A 24,453-nucleotide genomic window follows, 5' to 3' on the forward strand; every position below is an offset into this window, starting at 1 on the left:
CCGTGGAGGCCCGGGAAAAGAATAGACCTCCAGTATGTTCTGCCTTCTGGAAATCCAGAAATATGGAATCGATCTGAAATCCCTTGTCAATAGCACTCAACACTTTATGTGAATAAAAAGCTAGTTGAGTTTCACAGGAATGATGTTTTCTAAATCCATGTTGACTGTGTGTCAATAGACCATTTTGTTTGACATAATTCATAATGTTCAAACACAATATATGTTCTAAAATCCTGCTGCATATTAGCATTAACGATATGGCCTGTAATTTAGTGGATTACTACAACTATCTTTCTTGAATATTGGTGTGACCTGTACAACTTTACAGTCTTTGGGTATGGATCTTTCGTCGAGCAAAGGATTGTCTATGATTGTTGGGTATGGAGCTAATGCATCAGCTCACTCCAAAAGGAACCTAAATGGTACACAGTCAGGACCAGAAGACCTGCTTTTATTAAGTGATTTAAGCCGCTTCACTACTCCGAGGGTATTTACTTCTACGTTACTCATGTTGGCAGCTGTTCACGATTTGAATTTTGTAATATTTACTTCGTCTTATTTTGTGAAGGCATTTAGGAAGGCTGTGTTTACTAACTCCGCTTTGGCAGCACTGTCTTCGATAATATCTCCATTGTTATTGCACAGAGAAGGCATTGATTGTTTCTTGCCGCTATCATATTCCACATAAGACCAGAATCTCTTTGGATTTTCTTCCAGGTTTCGAGACAAAGTTTTGTTGTGGAAACTGTTAATGGCATCTTACATTGAAGTCTGTGCTAAATTTTGAGCTTCTATAAAAGATCGCCAATCTTGGGGATTTTGCATCTGTTTAAATTTTGCATGTTTGTTTTGTTGTTTCTGGAACAGTGTTCTAACCTGTTTTGTGTACAAAGGAGGATCAGATCCATAGTTTGTTCATTTATTTGGTGTAAATCTCCCAGTTGCTGCCGATACTATTTCTTTGAATTTAAGCCATGTCTGGTCTACACTTATATTATTAATTTGTAATTAGTGGAGATTGTCTCTTAGGAAGGCATGAAGTGAATTTTTATCTGCTTTTTTGAATAGGTATATTTTTTGTTATTTTTCGAGGATTTGGGGATTACATTATTCAATCTCGCTATGACAACTCTGTGTTCACTAATCCCTGAATCGGTTTTGATGCTCATTATTAACTCAGGATTATTTGTTGCTAAGGGGTCAAGTGTGCTATCACAACCATTTAATATTTTTGCGTGGGCTCATGAACTAACTGCTCGAAATAATTTTCAGAGAATGTGTTTAGCACAATTTCAGATGATATTTTATGTGTACCTCCGGAATCAAACATGTATTTTCGCCGACATTTCGAGGGTGAATTAAAGTCATCACCAACTATTATCGTATGTTTCGGGTACATGCTTGAAATCAAACTCAAGTGTTTGAAGTCCTCCTTGTGTTTTTCTGAGACACTAACCTAAAAAAGTGCCCAGTCCACACCACACAGCCCCTGCTACCCATGTAGCCACTTCCTGCGTATATTGGACACCTGACCTATTCAGCAAAACCCGAAACCCAACCACCCTTTGGTGCAAGTCGAGGAATGTGCAGCCTACATGGTCGCAGAACCGTCCGAGCCTCTGATTCAGACTCTCCACTTGGCTCTGTAGCAGAGGTCTGCAATCGGTCCTGTCATCTATGCCTCAAATGGTCAGCTCTGCTTTCATGTTGCAAGCAAGACTGGCAGCCCTTGCCACTTCTGTTAGCCACTCAAAATCAGAGAGAATCTCTTGATCCAAAGTAACACACATCATTGGTACCGATGTGAGCAACTGCCTGCAGTTGGCTGCACCCTGTGCTCTTCATGGCATCTGGAAGGACCCTTTCCACATCTGGAATAACTCCACCTGATAGGCACATGGATTGCACCTAGGTTTCTTATCCTTCTTGTCAGCCAAGTCCCTAAGGGGCCCTGTAATGCACCTAATGTTGGAACTCCCAGGTACCAATAATCCCACCCTCTGCAATTGCTCGGATCTTGCAGGCTGAGTGGTTTCCTCTAAAACAGGACGGGTGACACCATTTGGCTCAGCGACAGTGTCAGCCACAGACAGAACCTGGAACCTGTTTGTCAGACAAACCGGGGAGGCATTACATGTGGCCACCTGGGAAGTCTTTCGCCATCTGCTTCGCCCTGGGGCAACCTCCCATTTGACCACTCGGCCTCAGTGCAAGCAGTAACCAGGTTGGCCACTGGTGAGGGCAGATCAGATGACTGATGTGCTGGATGTCCGTTGGATCCCCACAGCCAGCCCAAAACAGTGGTGCCCATCCACTGCAGCCTCAAGCTATGTAATCAAAGCCATCACAGCCTGAAGCTGAGAGTGAAGTGTCACCAACTCAGCTCACATCTGCACACAACAATCGCAGTCCCTGTCCATACTAAAGACTGTGGAAAATGGACTATCGGCATGTGCTGTGCAACTCTACTCTAGACCCTGATTGAAATGCGTGAACTGCGTCTAGTAATACACAGATACTCTAAAACCTAACTACCGAAGCACTCAGGTGAAACTAAATAATTTGCCCCTGATTAGGAACTTGTAATATGTCACAAAATTGGTTTACTTTCTGGTGCAAATGAAAACGTGACAACTGTAGCTATTAGATGTTAAATTTACACACAGAAACTCAAGAAACTAAACTATTAAAACACACAGATGATACAATAAAATTTGCTCCTGATTAGGAACTTGTGAATGACACAAAAGCAGTTACTTCCCTGTTGCTGTGTCTGTCTTGGTCGGCTACTGCTGCCTGACTGGCTGACTAACAGCAACCTCTGATTTATGTGGCTGATTGATTTTGTGCTATACTCCCACTTGTGACTGAATATATTCTTCCGGTCAGTAACCGTCATCGTGAGTTTTTTGATTTGTCTCATTCAACGTACACTTAGGCTCTGATTTTTTTTTCTTCTCTTTTGATGATTTTGAAGGTGTGATTTTATAGATGTAAACTTGCTTGTAATTTTAGTACTTTACACTGCCTCTGCACTTATTTCTATAGTCTAGTGTCATAATGTTACAGTTTTGAGTTTGTCTCATTTGTCTTGGGACAGAGTGTTCCACAGATCTGAACACCTAAGTGCGATGTCCTCATATATGTATAGATTATAATGAGTATAGCAGATATTTTTCTTACATTTTCTGTAATAAGTTATGTACAGATACTTCTATACATCTGAATTCTACTTTATGATGGTTAATATGCTCATACTTTTAGTATTTATTATGTTTGTAGGAACACATTGTCTTACGTTCATTTACATTAGGTTATTACAGCAACATTTTTCTATAATATTTTATTATTCATTTTTACATGTCCTTAGCAACACTTAAATCTCATTCATTGCAATACTGAAAGAGACTTAATGATTACACAAGATTCTGTATGAAGCCAGATATGTTTTGTACATAATTTTGGAAGTTGTCACCATATGTTAATTTTGCCATTTCACTACTAAGGTTTCACACTTATTTGGACTATAGACAAATTATAAGGAAGAAAAACTCTGTTTGTTGTAATCTGAAATTTGTCAGTGCTATTTAGTTCCTTCTGTACCTTTTGCAATTCTCTGTAAGTTAACCTATACTTTCGTTCATAGGGAAGTGATGATACAATCTAAAATTTTCTTGTAATTTTTGAATTTAACTTTGACAGACTCTGTTCTAGCTCTTGGCGTCATTTTAAAACACTGTTTGGTAAACCTTGTAGTAGGTCACAAAATACTGTCAATACATTGTTTACAGATTATGTGGGGGGATGTAATAGGACATTTTCCTCAACAGTAGTTATTGTTACCAGTATTAGTTTTTAAATTTTGGACAGGTCAGTATTATCTCAGCTGCTTTTCCAAAACCTTTCATATAATTTTATGCATAGCGTGTTATATTTCAAGCTAAAATTTATGAAAAGGAATTACTTTATCAAATATTTTAGTTTTGATGTTATGATCTAGTTCTGAATGTACAGTTAAAATTATCTTTTTAGAAACCTTTGAAATTATGAATTATTGGCACACTTAAAATTTTTATTATTAATTATGCAACCCTGTACTGTTTAGTGTGTATTTCTGGATTCATTTATGAAATAATAATCAAAATTAAAGTTAGTAGAAAATCATTTATTAAGAAAAATTGTAAACTCTTTGGAATATTGTTATTTCCCCTGAGTGTGAGAGTTGTAAGCATGTCTATGATGTGATTGGATGTATTTTTGTATTTTTGTGTGAACAATGCAATTTTTTGCTTTGTAAATGTGAAAAATTATATACTAAAATCTGAGAAAATGTATTTGCATAAAAGAAATGCTGCAACAACAATCTTCAGATTTATTTAGTTCAACTCATCCTTGAGGACCCGATGTGAGATTTTAATCTTCAAGAATCAGACCCCTAGACAAGAAGAACTGGAGCCAACTCAACATGACAATGTAAGAAAACTAGGAAGTTTATTGCAATTTTTGCTTCTCTCAATAAATGGAATGAGGCAGGATAGGGAGATTACAGCATGAGCACCAGGTGACGCACTGTGCAGGTCGGAATTACTGTTGAGGTTTGAAAAGAGACAGAAGGGTCTTGTGGTCCATCAGAAGTGTGTACCGTCTGCCATAGACAGAATCATGGAAATAATTAGTTCCAAAAACGAAGGTTACAGCCTCTTTTTCAATCTGGCTGTAATGTTGCTGGGATCCTGTTGGAAATGAATGTAATGGGGTGTACCACACTGCCCACATTGTGTGCAGTAGCACCAATCCTGAGGTCAGAGGTGTCCAGCACCAGACCAAGTGGTTTCACTGCATCATATGCCATCATTGGATTGTAAGCCATTAAGTAAGTAGGCTGAAGAATAGCTTGCTTTAAGTCACGGAATGGCTTGTCACACTCAGAGGACCATTTCCATTGCACATTCTTATGCTGCAATTGATGGAGCGGTTCAGTAATCACTGTGACATGTGGAATGAATCTCTGGTAGTAATTGAGCTGGTCTAAAATGGACTTGAGTTGGGATGCTTCCATGGGTGTTGGTAATAGCTGCATGGTAGACACATGTTGTGGTGTGGGCCAAAGCTGGACGCACCGAAGATGTGACTTAAATATTCCACCTGGTGGATGAAGATGGTTGGTTGCCGCAAATCTGGAAAAAAGGGCCTCAAGGTTCTGGGCAAGATGAGCTATGTCCTTTTTAGCAACCACGGTATCAACAAGGTAGTTGACAGTCCATGGAGCATTGTGCAGGAGTTACTCCAGATATTGCTGGAAAATTACAGGGGCACTGGTGATAACAAATGGAAGCTCCATATATTGAAACAGCCCAAAAGTGTGCTGATGACCACTATGTACAAGGAGTCATCATCCAGTGGCTGCTGAAGATATGCATCCCTAAGATTGAGTTTTGCAAACATCTGGCCAATTATGAGACAGGAAACAATGTCCTCCAGTTTCAGTATGGGATTCGCAGCAACGATTGACTGGGTATTGATGCCTTGAAATCAATGCAGGTATGGAGATCACTAGTAGGTTTGTCTACTATAGAAATGGGGGAGGCCCATTACCGATATGCAATTGGAGCAAGGATACAGTCATCATAGAGACGCTGCAGGGCAACACAAACCATGTCCCGAAGGGAAAATTCAATATTATGAGCCTTGAAGAATTTTGCAACAGCAGTTTGTGATAGAGGAATATGGGCATGGAACCCAGAAACAACTTTCGATGACTTCTGGAACACAGCACAGGATTTAGTCAATTCCTTGATATGGGGGCACTGGCTCAGTGCATGGACGGCTTCAGATGTAGCATGTATTTTGAGGCACAAGGTGTTAAACAAGTTGAGCCCTAACAGACTGGACACCCCAAGGGCGCTCACCACCAGGATTTGAGCTGGGGTCAATGTGGCACTGAGACGAAAGGGGTCATTTCTGAAGCGGCATAACTTGGTTTCAAAAGGGTGGAGCAAGGAGATCCAACAGCTTTGTTTGTGGCCCAATTGACGATCATTGCTGATGATCCAGTATCAGTCTGTAGAGTGACTGATTGATGTTCCATCTCTGCTTGTATAGCCATCAACTTTGTGGACTGAGTAAGGACGGCCCGTACAAGTGCCACACTGGGAAAAAAGGCTGCAGACAGCTTCTCCTTGAGGACACCTTGAGTCCAGTCTAAAGGCATGGAAGTGGACAAATGACAAACTTCAGCCATGTTGCCAGATTTACCACTGGCAGAGCACTTCGACTTGCAGAACCGACACTGTCATTGGGGATAGTGAACAAAACTACACTTGCACGATGGTAAGGTTTTGAAAGAATGATTCCAGAGGATCTTGATTGGCCTTAGCACCATCATACTGGTAGAGGGTGTTAGATGTGGGTCAGGCAGAAAAGATTGGAGCCAGATCCTGAATGGAAGCATCTGCTCAGACAAACTGTTCAAAGGTTCTGATAATAGGGAGACATGTCTCGAGGGGGGGGGGGGGGGGGGTCCTCTAATTTCAAATGAGATTGCCAAAAGCCTTCATCAGGTGCATGAACTAAAATCATCCCTAATGGGGCTGAAGCATAAGATAGCTTATATTGATTGTTAAGAGCTGCGAAACTGACATTCCCGGGAGAGACCTTGGAGTTGAGCAACCATTTGTGGTGTGAATCAGAATATAGTTTTTGACAACTAAAAAATTAGTGCTGAGCTGCGGTAATGTGTATTTGCTTGTCAAAATAGAGAGCCAAACTCTTCTTTAGGGAGACGTGGTATGAAGTCATGTTCTGCCTGTGGTTGCAACTGCTGTAAGAGCTGGTAAATGTTGGGACCCGCATCGGCCAAAACATGCCCACAGCTCAATTTTCTCCTAAAAAGATTGAAATGGTGGTGCTGCAGATGTGCTGTGACAGCCTGGTGTGGTAGATGGGGAAGTGAACCTTGCAGACACTGGGGGTTGGGACGTCTTCAAGGCAAGAACTTGCTAACAGAGAGTTTCGTAAGTCTGCTCCATCCTTTGAAGTGAAAGCAGCAACAGATGTGTAAGGTCTATAGGGGGCAACACAGATGCTGCTTGATCCTGCTCTACCAGGAGCATTGTACATGGAACTGAAGTCCAAATTTTCCTCATCACCACATTATCTTAATGACTAGCCCAGGTAGAAGTTCAGAATGGTTCTTTATTCCTTTAGGAGGGTACACCTAGACCAAAAATTATGCAGAAACTATGTTCCACTCCTCATATGGTATGACACATACACTAACAATATGGACTCTGTCTAGTGCCCAAGAGTCAGACAGATTGTTTATCTACACAGAAGCATTATAAATGAAGCTTCACTCTGAATCGTCATGTACTTCGCTGGTCTGCTGGCAAGAACTATTGAGGGAATACAGTGTAGCTCACACATGAGATGGCCAGTTCTCACCATGGGAACTGCCTGCTGTGGTTGCTGCATCTGCATAAATATCCGTTCTTCCAGAAGAGATGTGCTGCCTTTTCCACACACATGACCAGCATTGGTGTGGCTAGACGATACTGCAGTGGCCCCTGGCTATGGTTGGTTGGTTGGTTGTTTGGGGAAGGAGACCAGACAGCGTGGTCATCGGTCTCATCGGATTAGGGAAGGAAGTCGGGCATACCCTTTCAGAGGAACCATCCCGGCATTTGCCTGGAGTGATTTAGGGAAATCACGGAAAACCTTAATCAGGATGGCTGGACGTGGGATTGAACCGTAGTCCTCCCGAATGCGAGTCCAGTGTCTAACCACTGCACCACCTCGCTCGGTCTATGGTTGGTGAGGCTCCTCACTTGCGGTACATCTCCTGGTGACTTCCCAATAACTTAAGTATCCAGTGATGTCGTGGCCACTTGCACGAGTGGCACCTTTCCTTGTCTCTGCAGCATGATGTCCTACAGGTTGCAGATGGTACCCATGGATACAACAGTGGAAGGACAGCATGGTGAACAGTGAAGCAACAACGGAACACCTCCAGAAATATACTCTCACTGCTACAGGCTTCTGCAGGATGTCAAGTCGAGCACTATTTCTTCTCAGTTGTTGCCAAATGGAATCTTTATGGTCACATGTGCTAAAAGGTAACCTCAGCCTCAGCACCTGCAAAGGACAGGATACACCTGTAGCTACACCATGTCCACCAGATAATTCTCCAACCCCCTCCAAAGCTGATCAGCAAATCTGTTATGGGTGGCCCCACTGGCCTCCCTCTCATGTGCAGTATCAAGTCTACTGACCGGTAGCAGTCATATCTAGTTCCAGCCACCTGATGCACTGAGAAAAGGTCTAGCCTTGCCCTGGCTGATCATACATCTCTGCATGAAGAGAAATTGAACAGAAATGTTTTGGGTTTTCTGTTAGAATAAAAAAAAACACATTTATATGTTTCTGGAAATTCAGCCGCTGAGGGAGTGCAATAGGTGACAAAAATTTTTAAATAAGTATTTTGTTACTTTAAAATAATTTAAAGCTAAATTTATGTAAATTTGTATTTCACTTCAGAGTTAGAAACACAGAAATATTTATCAGGGGATGAAAATTCCTTTGGAAATATCTCCACAAGAATGTAAAAACTATGATTAACAGAAAATTTGGACTCCAACTACTAGAATTGCTTCCTGGTCAGAAGCACATTAGGAAAATACCATGCTTGTATGGCCTTAATTGGCGTAAAAACCTTAAAAGGTGTTGCAAATTTATGAACAACATAAAAATTTGATTAAATAAAAACAAAAAAATCTCTGCAGGCCATACAGTTAAGTGAGTGAAGCATCGGGTATTAAGCTAGTTATAAAGAAAACAGCCAAATAATAAATGGAAGCAGTAATGTGGTCAATATATTTAACAGTCATTCCTTGAAATACCAGAGGAAATTGTGTTGTGTTTAAGAGCTAAAGCAATAAAATATATGCAAGAAATGATACCACATTTACACAGGCAAATTACAGTTTCCTGTGAAAGGCAAAGGTGCCAAGTTTGAGTCTCGGTCTACCACACAGTTTTAATCTTCCAGGAAGTTGCAAATTACAGTTTACTATGTGCTCTGTTATGTAAATTAAGGATGTAATTAACCCCCTCAAATCTAAAAACTCTTACAGGGTTGACAATATCTCAAGTAAAGTACTAGACTCAAATTATTTACCAATATAAACTCATGCGACAAAAGTAGTGGGACACCACCTAATATTCTGTAGAACCCCCTTTTTCCCAGTGTAGTTCAGCAACTGAACATGGCATGGACTCAACAAGTTGTTGAGAGTCCCCTCTAGAAATAATGAGCCATTCTGCCTTTACAGCCATTCATAATTGTGAGAATTTTGTTGGTACATGATTTTGACCTCGTGGAATGTTCCATAAATGTTTGATGGGATTCATGTCTGGCAATGAGTGATCAAATCATTTGCTTGAATTTTTCAGATTGTTCTTCAAACCAACGATGATGGCCTGGTGACATGTTTGGGAACATGAAGTCCATAAATGGCAACAAATGATATTGAAGTAGTTGAACATAGCCATTTCCAGGCAATGATAGGTTAAGTTAAACCAGAGGACCCAGCTTATTCCATGTAAACTCAGCACACACAGTTCCCTCTGCCACACACTGTAAGGTGGCTTGTGGAGTATGGATGTAGATGTAGATGTTATGGAGCCAACACCAGCTATCATAGTGCCTTGTTGACAACTTGGGTCCATGGCTTCATGGAGTCTGTGAAACACTCAAACCCTACAATCAGCTCTTACCAACTGAAATCAGGCCTCATACAACCAGGTCATAGTTTTCCAGTCCTCTAGGATCCAACAGATATGGTTACGAGCTCAGGAGAGGTGCTGCAGGTGATATCATGCTATCAGCAAAAGCACTCACATCAATCATCTGCTGCCATAGCCCATTAACATCACATTCCACCACACTGTCCTAAAGAATATGTTCATTATACTGCCCCTACTGATTTCTGCAGTTATTTCATGCATTGTTGCTTGTCTGTTAGCACTGACGACTCTACACAAATGCTTCTGCTCTCAGTTAAGTCAAGGGCATCAGCCACTGAATTGTCTGTGGTGAGAAATAATGCCTGAAATTTGATATTCTCAGTACACTCTTCAAACTGCAAATCTTGAAATACTGAATTCCCTAACATTTTTGAGAGTAACGTTCTGTGCATATAGCTCTAACATTCCACATTCAAAGTCTGTTTATTCCCATCATGCAGCCATAATCTTTTTGCATGAATCACCTGAGTGCAAATGACAGCTATGCCAATGCATTGCTCTTTTGTACCATGCATACATGACACAACTGCTACCTGTATAAGGGCATACAGCTATCCCATGACTTCTATCACCCCAATGTACTCAGTTGCATGTGCAACTAATCGCCATCATAGAGTCTGTTTCCTCACAGACTGAAATATACCGTTGTCAGACAAATTTGCAAGGGAGGTAGTACAACAGATGTTAATAATCACTAACCAATCTCACTACTAGCTGCCCCTTGAGGACATTGGTAAATACAGAGGGGTCCAAAAAACGTATCCACTGTTTAAAAGTCCATAACTTGGAAACAAATTGACGGAATTGTCTCATTTTTGGTGAAAGTGTAGCTTAAAGTTCAACTTAAAGATATCACTGTAGGTGTTAGAAATGGTAACCATTAACATCCACACACAAACGATGCTGCCAAACTGCAGCACAAACTACTGACTGCAACATGTTCAGTTGGATATTTGCACATGAATGTATGATGGATTCTCAAAGTTCATCCAGTGTGAGTGGCTTTTGTCGATAAACGATGTCCTTTAGTGTTCCCCATAGGTAAAAGTCCAGAGGGGCTAGGTCTGGGGAACATGTTGGATAATCCACAGCACCTCTATGGCCTATCCATCTTCCTGGTAGATTTTCATCGAGATACACACTAACACGATTTTGGTAGTGGGCTGGGGCACCATCTTGTTGAAAGTAAAATCTTCCATCTCCATACAAGTCTCGGATGGCAGGTAAAATGGATGTCTGAAGCTTCTGAAGGTACACCTCACCAGTAACTATGCCGTCTGAGAAGAATGGCCCAATTAAGCCTTGGTAAGACAACCCACACCACACATTTACTCCTGGCAAATTCACGGCTATGTCTACATGGACGTATGGATTTTTGGTGGCCCAGTAGATGCAATTGTGGTGATTTACTGTACCACTGAGTTTGAACTGTGCTTCATCAGACCACACAATCATCTCTGCAACCTCTTTGCCATTGCACACCATGTTAGTAAACCACTCTCAGTACTCCATTCTACAATCTCAGCCATCCTCATTCACTGCGTGTAGCAAATCATGGGATGTAGCACTTCCACTTTGCTGTCTCCACAATTCGCCGAACACTTGAGCAACTAACTCCAGTTTCACGGGCACACTGTCTCACAGACTTCTGTGGTGAGCGAGTGAATTGTTGTAACATACAATGGGAGTTAGCTGGACTTGTTACTGTTACAGGTCGTCCAGGTCATTGTTTCTGTACATCTGAAACACAGCCTTCGGCTTCAAATTAGTCTTGATTGCAAATCATTAAACGTGTCGGTGGCTGTGTCTGATACTCACTTCGCCATTGCTGTTGATCCTCATTAATGTTTTCGTACTTAAAATACCACTTCAAAAGTGACTTCCTTTCATCAAATGTTAGCCTTATGCCAGCCATGTTTACTCGAGTAACTAGGTGCAACTAAGAACAAAATACTGATTATGTGGCGACTGTCACCTGACAAAACAAAACAACGCAATAGGATGCTTGTGTGGTGATTGTCAGAACTACAAACTATTATACTACTAAAGATGAGACAACTCCGTCAATTAGTTTTCCAGTTATGGACTTTTAAACAGTGGATACATTTTTTTGACCACTCTGTATTATGAATTCAACAAATCATAACATACACCTCTAAAAGTAAAACAATGGAAACTCCAGGTAGGGATATCAACAATATTAGGAAAAAAGAATGGATTGCTACTCTCCATAAAGATGACCCACTGTGTTTCATACAGGCACAACAAAAAGACTGTTACACATTATAGCTTTTGGCCAAAGCCTTCAACAAAAAAACACACACACTTTCACACAAGCAAACACATGTCATGTGCACATGACTGCTACCACTGGCATCTCTCACTGGAATGCCAACACCAGCACATTCTGGTCAGAACTGCCAGCATTAGTGTGCATGTGGGCACAAAGTGTGCTTTCTCATGTGAATATGTGTGTTTTCTTTGCTAGAGAAGGTTTTAGATAAAAGGTATAACATTTAACAGTCTTTTTGTTGTCTCTCTCTTCAACCCAGTGGGTCATGTTCACAGTAAGCAGTAATATAGCTCTCAAAATAAGATAGTTTGAATTTGGTTTCCAAAAGTGTCTCTCCACAGGTAACGTTATTTTTCAATTCATGTATCAAGTTATACAAAATTTAAATGACAAAATTTTTCTGTCTTTTCCGTGACCTGCCAAAAGTATTATCATATCAGATCTTGTTGGTAACTGGCTTTCATCCTATGTACTAAAAATGGTGGGGAGTTTTGCATTAAGAAACTCAGGAAGTGTACACAATAAAACAGCATCGACAGAATGGGGAATAATCATTACAGGTGTACCAATATTAGGCTTGGTATTATTCTTGTAACACATAAATGGTATTCTGTCATATGTTAAAGAACCCTACTGGGTTAATTTCAACACTTGAAAATGTAAATAATAACTTCTTGAAAATTAATAATTGGCTCTCAAGAGTGTGCTGTTATTGAATTTACATAATACACAATAGACTATCAGATGAAGTATCTGAACGCCCCTATCTTATGCAAAAATGACCACACGATGTCATGTGTGACTTACTTGCAAATATAAAGTGAGGCAGTAAATACTGTGCTGTCAGTAGAGAAGCAATAACAATAGAATGGATTGGTCAAGAGAGCTCATTGTTTTTGAAATTGGACTGGTCACAGAATGTCACTTGAGTAACAAATCCATTAGGGGCACATGAGTTCCAAAGTGCTTCCAGGAGTCCAAGTAGCACAATGACTGTGTGTAGAAAATTAATGAATTACAATCATCAGATAGCTTGAAATATAGAAAAGTCTAGTTAACGCACTTTCTGTTATTCTACTCTTCTTAAATAAGCAGTTTGTTTTACATATCTCTCATCTGATTCTATTTATATGTAGTTTATGTAGTTTATATTCAGAATGTACATAAAACTGCCAAAATACCATTCATACAGGGTGTTTCTAAAATGACCGGTATATTTGAAACGGCAATAAAAACTAAATGAGTAGCGATAGAAATACACCATTTATTGCAATATGCTTGGGACAACAGTACATTTTCAGGCGGACAAACTTTAGAAATTACAGTAGTTACAATTTTCAACAACAGATGGTGCTGCAAGTGATGTGAAAGATATAGAAGACAACGCAGTCTGTGGGTGCGCCATTCTGTACGTCGTCTTTCTGCTGTAAGCGTGTGCTGTTCACAACGTGCAAGTGTGCTGTGGACAACATGGTTTATTCCTTAGAACAGAGGATTTTTCTGGTGTTGGAATTCCACCGCCTAGAACACAGTGTTGTTCAACAAGACGAAGTTTTCAACGGAGGTTTAATGTAACCAGAGGACCGGAAAGCGATACAATAAAGGATCTGTTTGAAAAATTTCAACGGACTGGGAACGTGACGGATGAACGTGCTGGAAAGGTAGGGCGACCACGTACGGCAACCACAGAGGGCAACGCGCAGCTAGTGCAGCAGGTGATCCAACAGCGGCCTCGGGTTTCCATTCGCCGTGTTGCAGCTGCGGTCCAAATGACGCCAATGTCCACGTATCGTCTCATGCGATAGAGTTTACACCTCTATCCATACAAAATTCAAACGCGGCAACCCCTCACCGCCGCTACCATTGCTGCACGAGAGACATTCGCTAATGATAGAATGTACAGGATTGATGACGACGATATGCATGTGGGCAGCATTTGGTTTACTGACAAAGCTTATTTTTACCTGGACGGCTTCGTCAATAAACAGAACTGGCGCATATGGGGAACCGAAACACCCCATGTTGCAGTCCCATCATCCCTGCATCCTAAAAAAGTACTGGTCTGGGCCACCATTTCTTCGAAAGGAATCATTGGCCCATTTTTCAGATCTGAAACGATTACTGCATCATGCTATCTGGACATTCTTCGTGAATTTGTGGCGGTACAAACTGCCTTAGACGACACTGCAAACACCTCGTGGTTTATGCAAGATGGTGCCCGGCCACATCGCACGGCCGACGTCTTTAATTTCCTGAATGAATATTTCGATGATCGTGTGATTGCTTTGGGCTATCCGAAACATACAGGAGGCGACGTGGATTGGCCTCCCTATTCGCCAGACATGAACTCCTGTGACTTCTTTCTGTGGGGACACTTTAAAGACAAGGGGTACCGCAAGAATCCAGAAACAATTGAACAGCTGAAGCAGTACATCTCATCTGCATGTGAAGCCATTCCGCCAGACACGTTGTCAAAGGTTTCGGGTAATTTCATTCAGAGACTATGCCATATTATTGCTACGCATGGTGGATATGTGGAAAATATCATACTATAGAGTTTCCCAGACCACAGCGCCATCTGTTGTTGACAATTGTAACTACTGTAATTTCGAAAGTTTGTCTGCCTGAAAATGTACTGTTGTCCCAAGCATATTGCAACAAACGGTGTATTTCTATCACTGTTTGTTTAGTTTGTATTGCCGTTTCAAATATACCGGTCATTTTTGAAACACTCTGTATAAGGCTTAATGTAATTTTATTAGCCAAATTATAGTTTGCAATCTGCTATTATAATGGTATACATAGTTTTGCTTAAAAACTTGATAATTAAGAAAAATTAGCAATTAAACTTTTTACAATAGTGTTAGTGAAAGTAAATCAATAGGTGGTATGCTTGCCACACCAAAAGGCAAATGATGGTATTGATAAAGACTAAATGGTGTATTGATAACTATAAGGCATTTAGACTCCTCATCAAGTGCCAGCTGTAAAATATGCCTCTGCCAAAAATAATGGCCACTCAGTAATTTTGCTAACAGCTCATCAGGGCATGGCAAGGTATAGGTATCAACAATTTACTGCACATTAACAGATTTTTTAAAATAGCCACAGAGACATAATTTAGTAGTAAGTTTTTTTACTGTCTCCAGTGGTGCTGATCATTCACTGGATGAAAGAAGTAAAATTACATCAATGGGTTAAAGATGATCTAATTCAACCTTTACCTGAAACCACAAAGTCTCTGGTACTTGACCGGCTCAGAAACAATGTGGGTGGGCAGACAGTTTTATCATAATACAAGCCTAAAATTGTGCTGAATGACCCGGTCCTGGAGAAAATAGAGAGGAAAATTTAGCAAGGACAGTATCTAACTATTCATATGGAACTTGACCTGAAACCAAATACACTTACTTCATCATCGAAGGAGAATCCAAACAATTTGGAAGCATCCAAACCAAACAGATTCAGTCCAACATATTTTCAGTACAAGCACTGTCCCCAACTAGGAATGTTAATGAATGAACCACAGACTTGCAAGTCACAGGTCGAGAAATCTGTCCAAGAATGGGGTCTGTTGTTTGTTATAATTCAGCAGCCTCCATGACAGGTGAGTCAGAGGGGGAGAACCCAAAGTCCACATAAGTCTGAGAATTCATTAACACTGCTGCTGCACCTGTGTCCACCTGCATTGTCAATACTTGTTAAGCACACACAGTTAAATGTATAACTTGCTTTAGGACGCCTTCAGTGGTGACAAGCTTTCCACCCTCAAGTTTGTTTTGTCGTAACTTAGGTTTCGAAAAGAGTTACATACAGAAACAATGTGTCCTTCCTTATGGCACCTATTACACACTGCCCAGCACTTGGGGCATGTGGTCTGTTCATGGTGAATGAAGAAGTAACCACATGGAGGTAGTGGAGCATGAGGCTGTCACTGTTGTGATGCAGACTGTTTTGGTTGTGAACGATGATTACCTATAAGACACTGAGATATCTGCTGGACTGCTGCAATTGCTTCTACATTACCTTGTGAACTGACAAAGCTGGGAGGGGAAACTTCGAACCAGGGTTCTGACAACCTGCAGCCCATGAATCTTCAAATGACTCAGCTGTGTTCAATACTTCCTTAAACGTGGGGTTTTCGCACTGTAGAGCTCGCTCTCAGACTTCCCTATCAGGAGAAAAATGTATGATTACATCATGAACCACCTGATCTCATAGGATTCGTTATGAACACTTGTCACAAAATTACAATGACAGCTAAGTCCATACAGTTCTGTTGCACATGCCATGTATGACCATTTTGGTTGCTTTTGGCAACGGTAAAACTCTACATGAGTAGCAATAATGTGAGTATGTTTACAGTGATAGGTAGAAAGTAACTCATACATCTGACTGAAAGGAAGAGTTGAAGGTTCTTGTAAAGTGGCAAGCTAACACAACAACTGATACATCCAAGGTGAAATCCATGAAAAAAGGGCTTTTCATATGTTACCTCAAATGCATGGAAATGTTGCTGTAGGCATTGTTTGTAACCATTCCAGCCTTCTGTTGCATCATCATTCACAGGGAACAGTAGTGGAATAAGTTGTTGAGAGCACTGCATGTTGTGCCAATGTAGGTATTTAACTGGAAATAGCAACTATCACCACCCGCTTTTGCTTGAGAAGAGTTTTATGCACTGCCTCCATGGAAATTAAACTCAAAGGACTAATGACTTAAATGGAGCATGTGGAGTTGAATCACATCCTCATTGCCAAAAAGTGTTCTAAGCCCAAGAACACTAATTTAGTACTTGAACTTTATAACCACATTAGGCAAGGTACAATACAATGAACAATACACAAGTGGCTGGGCTTATAAAGTAATTACTCCCAACAGAGTACACACCCAGCAGGATGCACACACAACTGCTGTTGCATTAGCAGGCTGTGTGGCCTCTTGTGGCCAAATCGAGCACTTTATGCACAAACTATGAAGTGGCATGCACAAAACATTGGTAGTTACAGCAGTATTCATAATTAAAGAAAGACTACAACCAAATTTACTTTTGACATTTGAGCTATTATTGTTAGATTCCAGGATTTGACATTATGCTTTTGCTGCCCTAATTTTTCAAAACCAGTTAATGTTCTTGGTTATCTAATTAAGCCACCAATTCAGAATTTGCATAAATTAGCAAAATTTGAAACATGGCGACTTTACATGGAATTAGAGAATTCATGGTGGAGGTATACCATGTGCTAATCAAATAGTAGTGTGAATATTTATACCTTTCTATCCAGGCAACCTTTAGTTAAAGCAAATGATTGTTGTAGCCTATACACCATCTACTCTAGCAAAGTTTCACTTTGCAGTTTTATAAAATAATATGTAATACCCAAGATATCAAAACATAATTACATAAGTCTCTTAAAAATCCTCAATCCACATTCACTAACCTCATGTTCTTCATATCTATGAAACTGTGGCTCATGTCACCTCAAAAAAGAGGTTATATTCATACAAGTAGCATTTATGTATGTAAAAAGTACAGGCTTAATAATCAGTGCAATAACATCTTAAATTAATGCATGCAATCTCTTTGTATGAGCATATGCATAGGTTTTACATGTTAATACCTCAGTGTCATGCACATCAGTGAAAATTTGCAGCTTACTCTGTGTCGTAAAGTGTGCTGTGTTATTGTGGTGAAATGTAAAACAAACTGCTACACTTACTCTTATTAACTTTTGATGTTTGCTTAGTGAACAACCAATCAGAAGGTTTTCAGAGTGAGTCTACTGACTTATAAAGCAGCATTATTTGTAAATGAATTTAGTAAAGAGAAAAGTAAGGAATTAGTTAAGTGGGCTACCATTAAGTTTATTTTTGTTTCATGTTACTGTACTTGGTTGTTTAATGACTGTTTGTCAGAAAATTGACAGGACAGTTTTTGTGAGAACGCCAGGTGAAATGGTGAGTACAGTACTTTCTATTTTCATAAACTGGTCATCACTTGATCTTGTGCTGAGAAAAATAAATATGTGTACAAGTGAATCTGAAAGTTCAAGGTGTTGCATTCATGATTGGTGGATGTAGCTAGGGCTTCATACAATTTTGGCAACTTGTGACTATGAATTTACAGTGCTTTGAAGGAAGAAAAGACTACAACCAAGAGAGTGCACCTAGAAGCTACTCATAAGCCATACAATTTTGTAATCATAGCTAGCAGTGCTTGTGGCTGCATAGCAACTGGTACCACTGGACAGTAGATGACTGTTAAAAAATGATTTGTAGTGATGAAACATGCTATACTCTGTGGAAGTGTTTGACTTTGATGAATACCTCAAGAAAGCTACCTGCCATCATGTGTAGCACCAATAATGAAATACCGAAGAGGTGGTGTAACAGTAAGGGGCATTTTCCCACGTTGGATGTGATCCCCTTATTGCACAAAAGTAAATTTGGAAGGATATGAGAACATTTTACAACACTGTGTACTGCATACAGTGGAGGGCCGATTTAGAAATGATGGTTGTTTGTTAAAGCATGACACTGCAAAGCAGCATCTATGAGGCACTGATCTATGGATGATAACATTCCTGAAATAAACTGCCTGAGCCCCAATCTGGTCTTAACAGAACACTTTGGGATGAATTAGAATGTGAACTTCATTCCAAACCCCAGAATCAACACCACTACCTTTCTTTGGTTTCAGATTTTGAGAATGAAAGGTCTGCTATTTCTGCGAATATATTCCGACACCTCATTGAAAGTGTTCCCAGCAGAATTCAAGGTCACCTTAAAGATGAAGGGTGGACACTTCCCATATTAATATCAACTGTAGATGTCAGGATACTTTTAATCATATAGTATATATGAAATTCAGTACTACCAAAGATGTGACTTCGGGATTAGAAATAATGGTTGAGGCAAAATCAATAAATGAAACAGAATATTCTAAATTTGTAGATGCTTGAACCTGAACTGAAAATCACATGTCAGATCTTATCTAAGTTCTATAACTATTATGCTACCATTAAAATTGGATTTTGGAGATGAACATGTAAAACATTTTCACTCAGTAATATTTTATGACATCATATCCCAAAGTAACTAGGCACTGATGAAAAAAGTGTTGGTTGCACAGAAATGTGTAATATGGATAATACATGGACTCAGCTCTAAAACCCCTTCTAGGCAGCTCTTTAAACAGTGGGGCATACTAACCACAGCCTCACAGTTTATCAAACTTCTTTATGATGTTTATTGTTAACAAGAACCATAGTCTATAACTAACAGTAACATTTTGAATAGCTCTTAGCAACAGTAATATTCATAACCTTCGTGTAGCACAGAAAGCAGAGAGGTGTGCTGTAATAAAAATCTTTGACTACCTGCCAAGTAACATAGAGAATTTGATGGTAAAAAGAAAGAGTGGGGGAGAGATACTGAACGTAGTTAGATATGAAACACTATATGTATAAAATTTTTAAATTCCGTAATTAGTCACTGCAATGGTCAATGTGTACCCATATTTCCTGCTGTGAAAATGCACAGTATTAGTGCTTTAAAACTGACTTGTCCCATTTCATAGCAAGAGGTTGCAATATTGATCCATGGAATATGAAAATAATTACACAATGCTGTCAAAGAAAGATTTCAGTGTCCAAGTGCAAGTACAATAATTGCTTCAGATTTCGTATTTACAAGAGTGTAGGAAGAACGTGTACCATATGAAATACATTAACAATTATGTCACTGCAGAGCACAGTCAACTAAGTCCATAAATCTCAGCAATGACCTTTTATGTTAGTTAATTCATTCATCATGTTCTTTAAATCCAACTAGAAGGGTGAAATTTTAAAGGATGTTGGGTAAATCAAAAGAGGAACATCATTAAACGTATACTTGATGTTATCAATAAGCTATTACTGAAAACACTATATTAATGGTAACTAAATTTAACAGAGCAAAATTAGCAGCAAAGCTGTTACCATTAAGCAAAAAACTGATGCCTGATCAAGTTCTGTTTTATTAAATAATGACTGTCTACACTCTGTTGGTAGCTAACAATATGAGTGGTCACACTGATAAGTCTGCCTGATACAATGAGGATATAACCATTATTTAATGTTTATTTTTTATTGTGGGCATGTTAATTATTTCAGATTAGTATGGAAAGGACATGTCTGAACAGCATTACATAAATAATACTAATTCATTATTGAAAATCTTGATCTGTCTTTTAAGTAGCATCACAGAATTTTTTTACACAATGTGATTACAAACAATACCAAAACTGCTGTTTCACTTGCCCAGTGTGTACTAATAAGACATAAAAAAAGTTTATTTGTAGGTTTCATCATAAGGCTATATATGTATCCTGGTACATTTCTAATCAATTAACAGAAATAGAAAAATTTTATATGTTCAATGGATTAAAAGATTTTTACCACTTAATTAAATTTATGTTTTTTAATATTTCATTACCATTTTTAGCAAAATCGTGAACTTATAGCTGAAATCAATAAACTTAGAAGAGAGTTAAAGGAAGCTCAGCAGTATAAAGCTGACTTGGAGAAAATACTTGGAGCAGGGGGTAAATTTGTGCCTCCAGCTAAAGCTAAAGCTCGTCTTCAAAGGGCTTTAAAAAAGAATGATGATTTACACAATGAATTTCGGCGCCAACTTCAGGCAAGTATCTTAACTTTAAAGTGGTCTTCACCTTTTCTTGTGTAAGAAAATATTTGACAGAATATTTCTTGTCAGCTTTAGAACACTGAGAACTTTATACATTTAAAACTAAAGTTGCAGCTTATATCATCATTAAAGTGATCCCTTTACATGTGTTCTCCACTTGTATACTGTCCTTAGCACACGGAAAAACCCACAATGCCACCAGACAGCATTCAGTCTCACACTGTACAGTGGTCATGTTTTGGCTCATCAGTGTATGTTGACCATACAAGTCTTATCCACAGTAGACCAAATACAGTTGCTTTGAACAAAAACCAGAAGACTGCCATTTACAGTGATGTAGCTTCTCAGCTCAACAGAATCATGCAATGCACATACTATGCAGTTACGAGATATTTCAATTTCGTGGTCCAAATAAAGGATGAGTGTATTGTAAACACTACTGAAATCATCTCACTTATACTATCAAACACAGGAGCTATCAACAAAAGGTTTATAGAAAACATCTTCGTGACTGAACCAAAAAAAAGACCTAATGTACACATTGAGAAGTCTACCATAATGAGCACCATTGAGGTCTTAATGATTTTTTACAATGCAGCTTTAAAATGCCATTCTAGTAGCATTTCATAACACTTTTCATCCTATTTTAGTAAAGCTTCTCTGTTTGTCTAGTAAGGTGCTTCTGTGTGCCTTTTCCTTAAATATTTTTCTTTTATGCCTTTTGTAAATCTTTTGGTTCTGTATGTCTAATTTCTTAAAGAGTGTTACAAACAAACATTTGTACTGCTGTAAATGTGCAAAAATCCAATTAATTGATAATAATGAATACTTCTATACATATTTTCATTCCATATTCCCAGTTTTTTGGGCCTATTAAACCCTGAACTACAATTTGAAGTAGTTATGACCTGAACTGAAATTAAAATAATCATAATTAAAACCAAGAATATGATAAAAGATATTTTCCAAGGAAGTAATATTAGTGAAAAAGTGATTTTTTTTTTGTCATCAGTCTACTGACTGGTTTGATGCGGCACGCCACGAATCCCTTTCCTGTGCTAACCTCCATCTCAGAGAAGCACTTGCAACCTACGTCCTCAATTATTTGCTTGACGTATTCCAATCTCTGTCTTCCTCTACAGTTTTTGCCCTCTACAGCTCCCTCTAGTACCATGGAAGTCATTCCCTCATGTCTTAGCAGATGTCCTATCATCCTGTCCCTTCTCCTTATCAGTGTTTTCCACATATTCCTTTCCTCTCCGATTCTGCGTAGAACCTCCTCATTCCTTACCTTATCAGTCCACCTAATTTAGAACATTCGTCTATAGCACCACATCTCAAATGCTGCGATTCTCTTCTGTTCCGGTTTTCCCACAGTCCATGTTTCACTACCATACAATGCTGTACTCCAGATGTACTTCCTCAAATTTCTTCCTCAAATTAAGGCCGGTATTTGATATTAGTAGACTTCTCTTGGCCAGAAATGCCTTTTTTGCCATAGCGAGTCTGCTTTTGATGTCCTCCTTGCTCCGTCCGTCATTGGTTATTTTACTGCCTAGGTAGCAGAATTCCTTAACTTCATTGACTTCGTGACCATCAATCCTGATGTTAAGTTTCTCACTGTTCTCATTTCTACTACTTCTCATTACCTTCGTCTTTCTCCGATTTACTCTCAAACCATACTGTGTACTCATTAGACTGTTCATTACGTTCAGCAGATCATTTAATTTTTCCTCACTTTCACTGAGGATAGCAATGTCATCAGCGAATCGTATCATTGAAATCCTTTCACCTTGTATTTTAATTCCACTCCTGAACCTTTCTTTTATTTCCATCATTGCTTCCTCGATGTACAGATTGAAGAGTAGGGGTGAGAGGCTACAGCCTTGTCTTACACCCTTCTTCATACGAGCACTTCGTTCTTGATCGTCCACTCTTATTATTCCCTCTTGGTTGTTGTACACATTGTATATAACCTGTCTCTCCCTGTAGCTTACCCCTACTTTTTTCAGAATCTTGAACAGCTTGCACCATTTTATATTGCTGAACACTTTTTCCAGATCGACAAATCCTATGAAAGTGTCTTGATTTTTCTTAAGCCTTGCTAACAACGTCAGAATTGCCTCTCTTGTGCCTTTACTTTTCCTAAAGCCAAACTGATCGTCACCTAGTGCATTCTCAATTTTCTTTTCCATTCTTCTGTATATTAGTCTTGTAAGCAGCTTCAATGCATGAGCTGTTAAGCTGATTGTGCGATAATTCTCGCACTTGTCAGCTCTTGCCGTCTTCGGAATTGTGTGGATGATGCTTTTCCGAAAGTCAGATGGTATGTCGCCAGGCTCATATATTCTACACACCAACGTGAATAGTCATTTTGTTGCCACTTCCCCTAGTGATTTTAGAAATTCTGATGGAATGTTATCTATCCGTTCTGCCTTATTTGACCGTAAGTCCTCCAAAGCTCTTTTAAATTCCGATTCTAATACTGGATCCCCTATCTCTTCTAAATGAACCCCTGTTTCTTCTTCCATCACATCAGACAAATCTTCACCCTCATAGAGGCTTTCAATGTATTCTTTCCACCTATCTGCTCTCTTCTCTGCATTTAACAGTGGAATCCCGTTGCACTCTTAATGTTACCACCGTTGCTTTTAATGTCACCAAAGGTTGTTTTGACTTTCCTGTATGCTGAGTCTGTCCTTCCGACAATCATATCTTTTTTGATGTCTTCACATTTTTTCGGCAGCCATTTCGTCTTAGTTTCCCTGCACTTCCTATTTATTTCATTCCTCAGCGACCTTTATTTCTGTATTCCTGATTTTCCTGGAACATGTTTGTACTTCCTCCTTTCATCAATCAACTGAAGTATTTCTTCTGTTACCCATGGTTTCTTCACAGCTAAATTAACAAAACATTCTACCATATGTCAGGTAGACGATTCTCTAACAAACACTGTTATCTTGCAGTCCTAATGAAACCTTTGTCTCAACTTACAGGACAAAGATAAAATAATTTTGCAAATGAAGGAAGATGTGCAAAGATTAGTAAAAAAACTTTCAAAAAATGTGCATACTGATGATGGCAATGGACATGATGCTGAAAATTAGACAAGTAACAGCAGTGAGTAAAGTAATCTGCTGAGAGAATGGCTTAATGAGAGCAGCAACATTCATATGCTGAATCACCACTACAATGTATATGTATCTCTTAACAATAACCCCTTAAAAATTATTCACAGGATAATTAGTGACTTTTTGGGGTTACCATTATGTAGCCAGAAACTGTCAAGAATGAGGAAGCCCATGACAATAAGTTTATAGTGTAATGTCTCAATTAAACCACATTTCATTTACTACATTGCATGTCTTAATTTGATTGTATGGCACTTCATCAGAATGATACTAAGAGACCTAGGTCATACACATACATGCTTACACTAGATGATGGTCCATAGGAGGGATGCTTGCTCAACCAGGTGATTTCAGTCATTGAAACCTTTGACCAAAACCTATTTAAACAAGTTGCTATTGTAAAATAATGTGCAAAACACTCACTGTTAACAAATTAGTGTTTGCAGATGGTAAATCTGACAACACCATCTTCACCTCTTCCATCTCCTGAATTTCACTGCCTTTGTTCCTTGGTATGAGCATTAGTCTTTCTTCCTGAAT

The 24,453-nt window shown here is 39.2% G+C and overlaps 1 protein-coding gene across 1 annotated transcript in view; it reads left to right on the plus strand.

Annotated features, from left to right (window-relative positions):
* LOC126336246 (cilia- and flagella-associated protein 57-like) overlaps positions 1 to 24,137 on the plus strand; it is a 171,074-nt gene extending 146,937 nt beyond the window's left edge. The window contains exons 9-10 of the mRNA XM_049999739.1: positions 20,582 to 20,776; positions 23,779 to 24,137. Of these exons, the coding sequence (XP_049855696.1) occupies positions 20,582 to 20,776; positions 23,779 to 23,889 (306 nt within the window). The 3' untranslated portion in view covers positions 23,890 to 24,137. The remainder of the gene's footprint in view (positions 1 to 20,581; positions 20,777 to 23,778) is intronic.
* Positions 24,138 to 24,453: the final 316 nt, after the last annotated feature.

The sequence above is a fragment of the Schistocerca gregaria genome, chromosome 2 (assembly GCF_023897955.1).
Source record: "Schistocerca gregaria isolate iqSchGreg1 chromosome 2, iqSchGreg1.2, whole genome shotgun sequence".
NCBI classification, from domain to species: domain Eukaryota; kingdom Metazoa; phylum Arthropoda; class Insecta; order Orthoptera; family Acrididae; genus Schistocerca; species Schistocerca gregaria.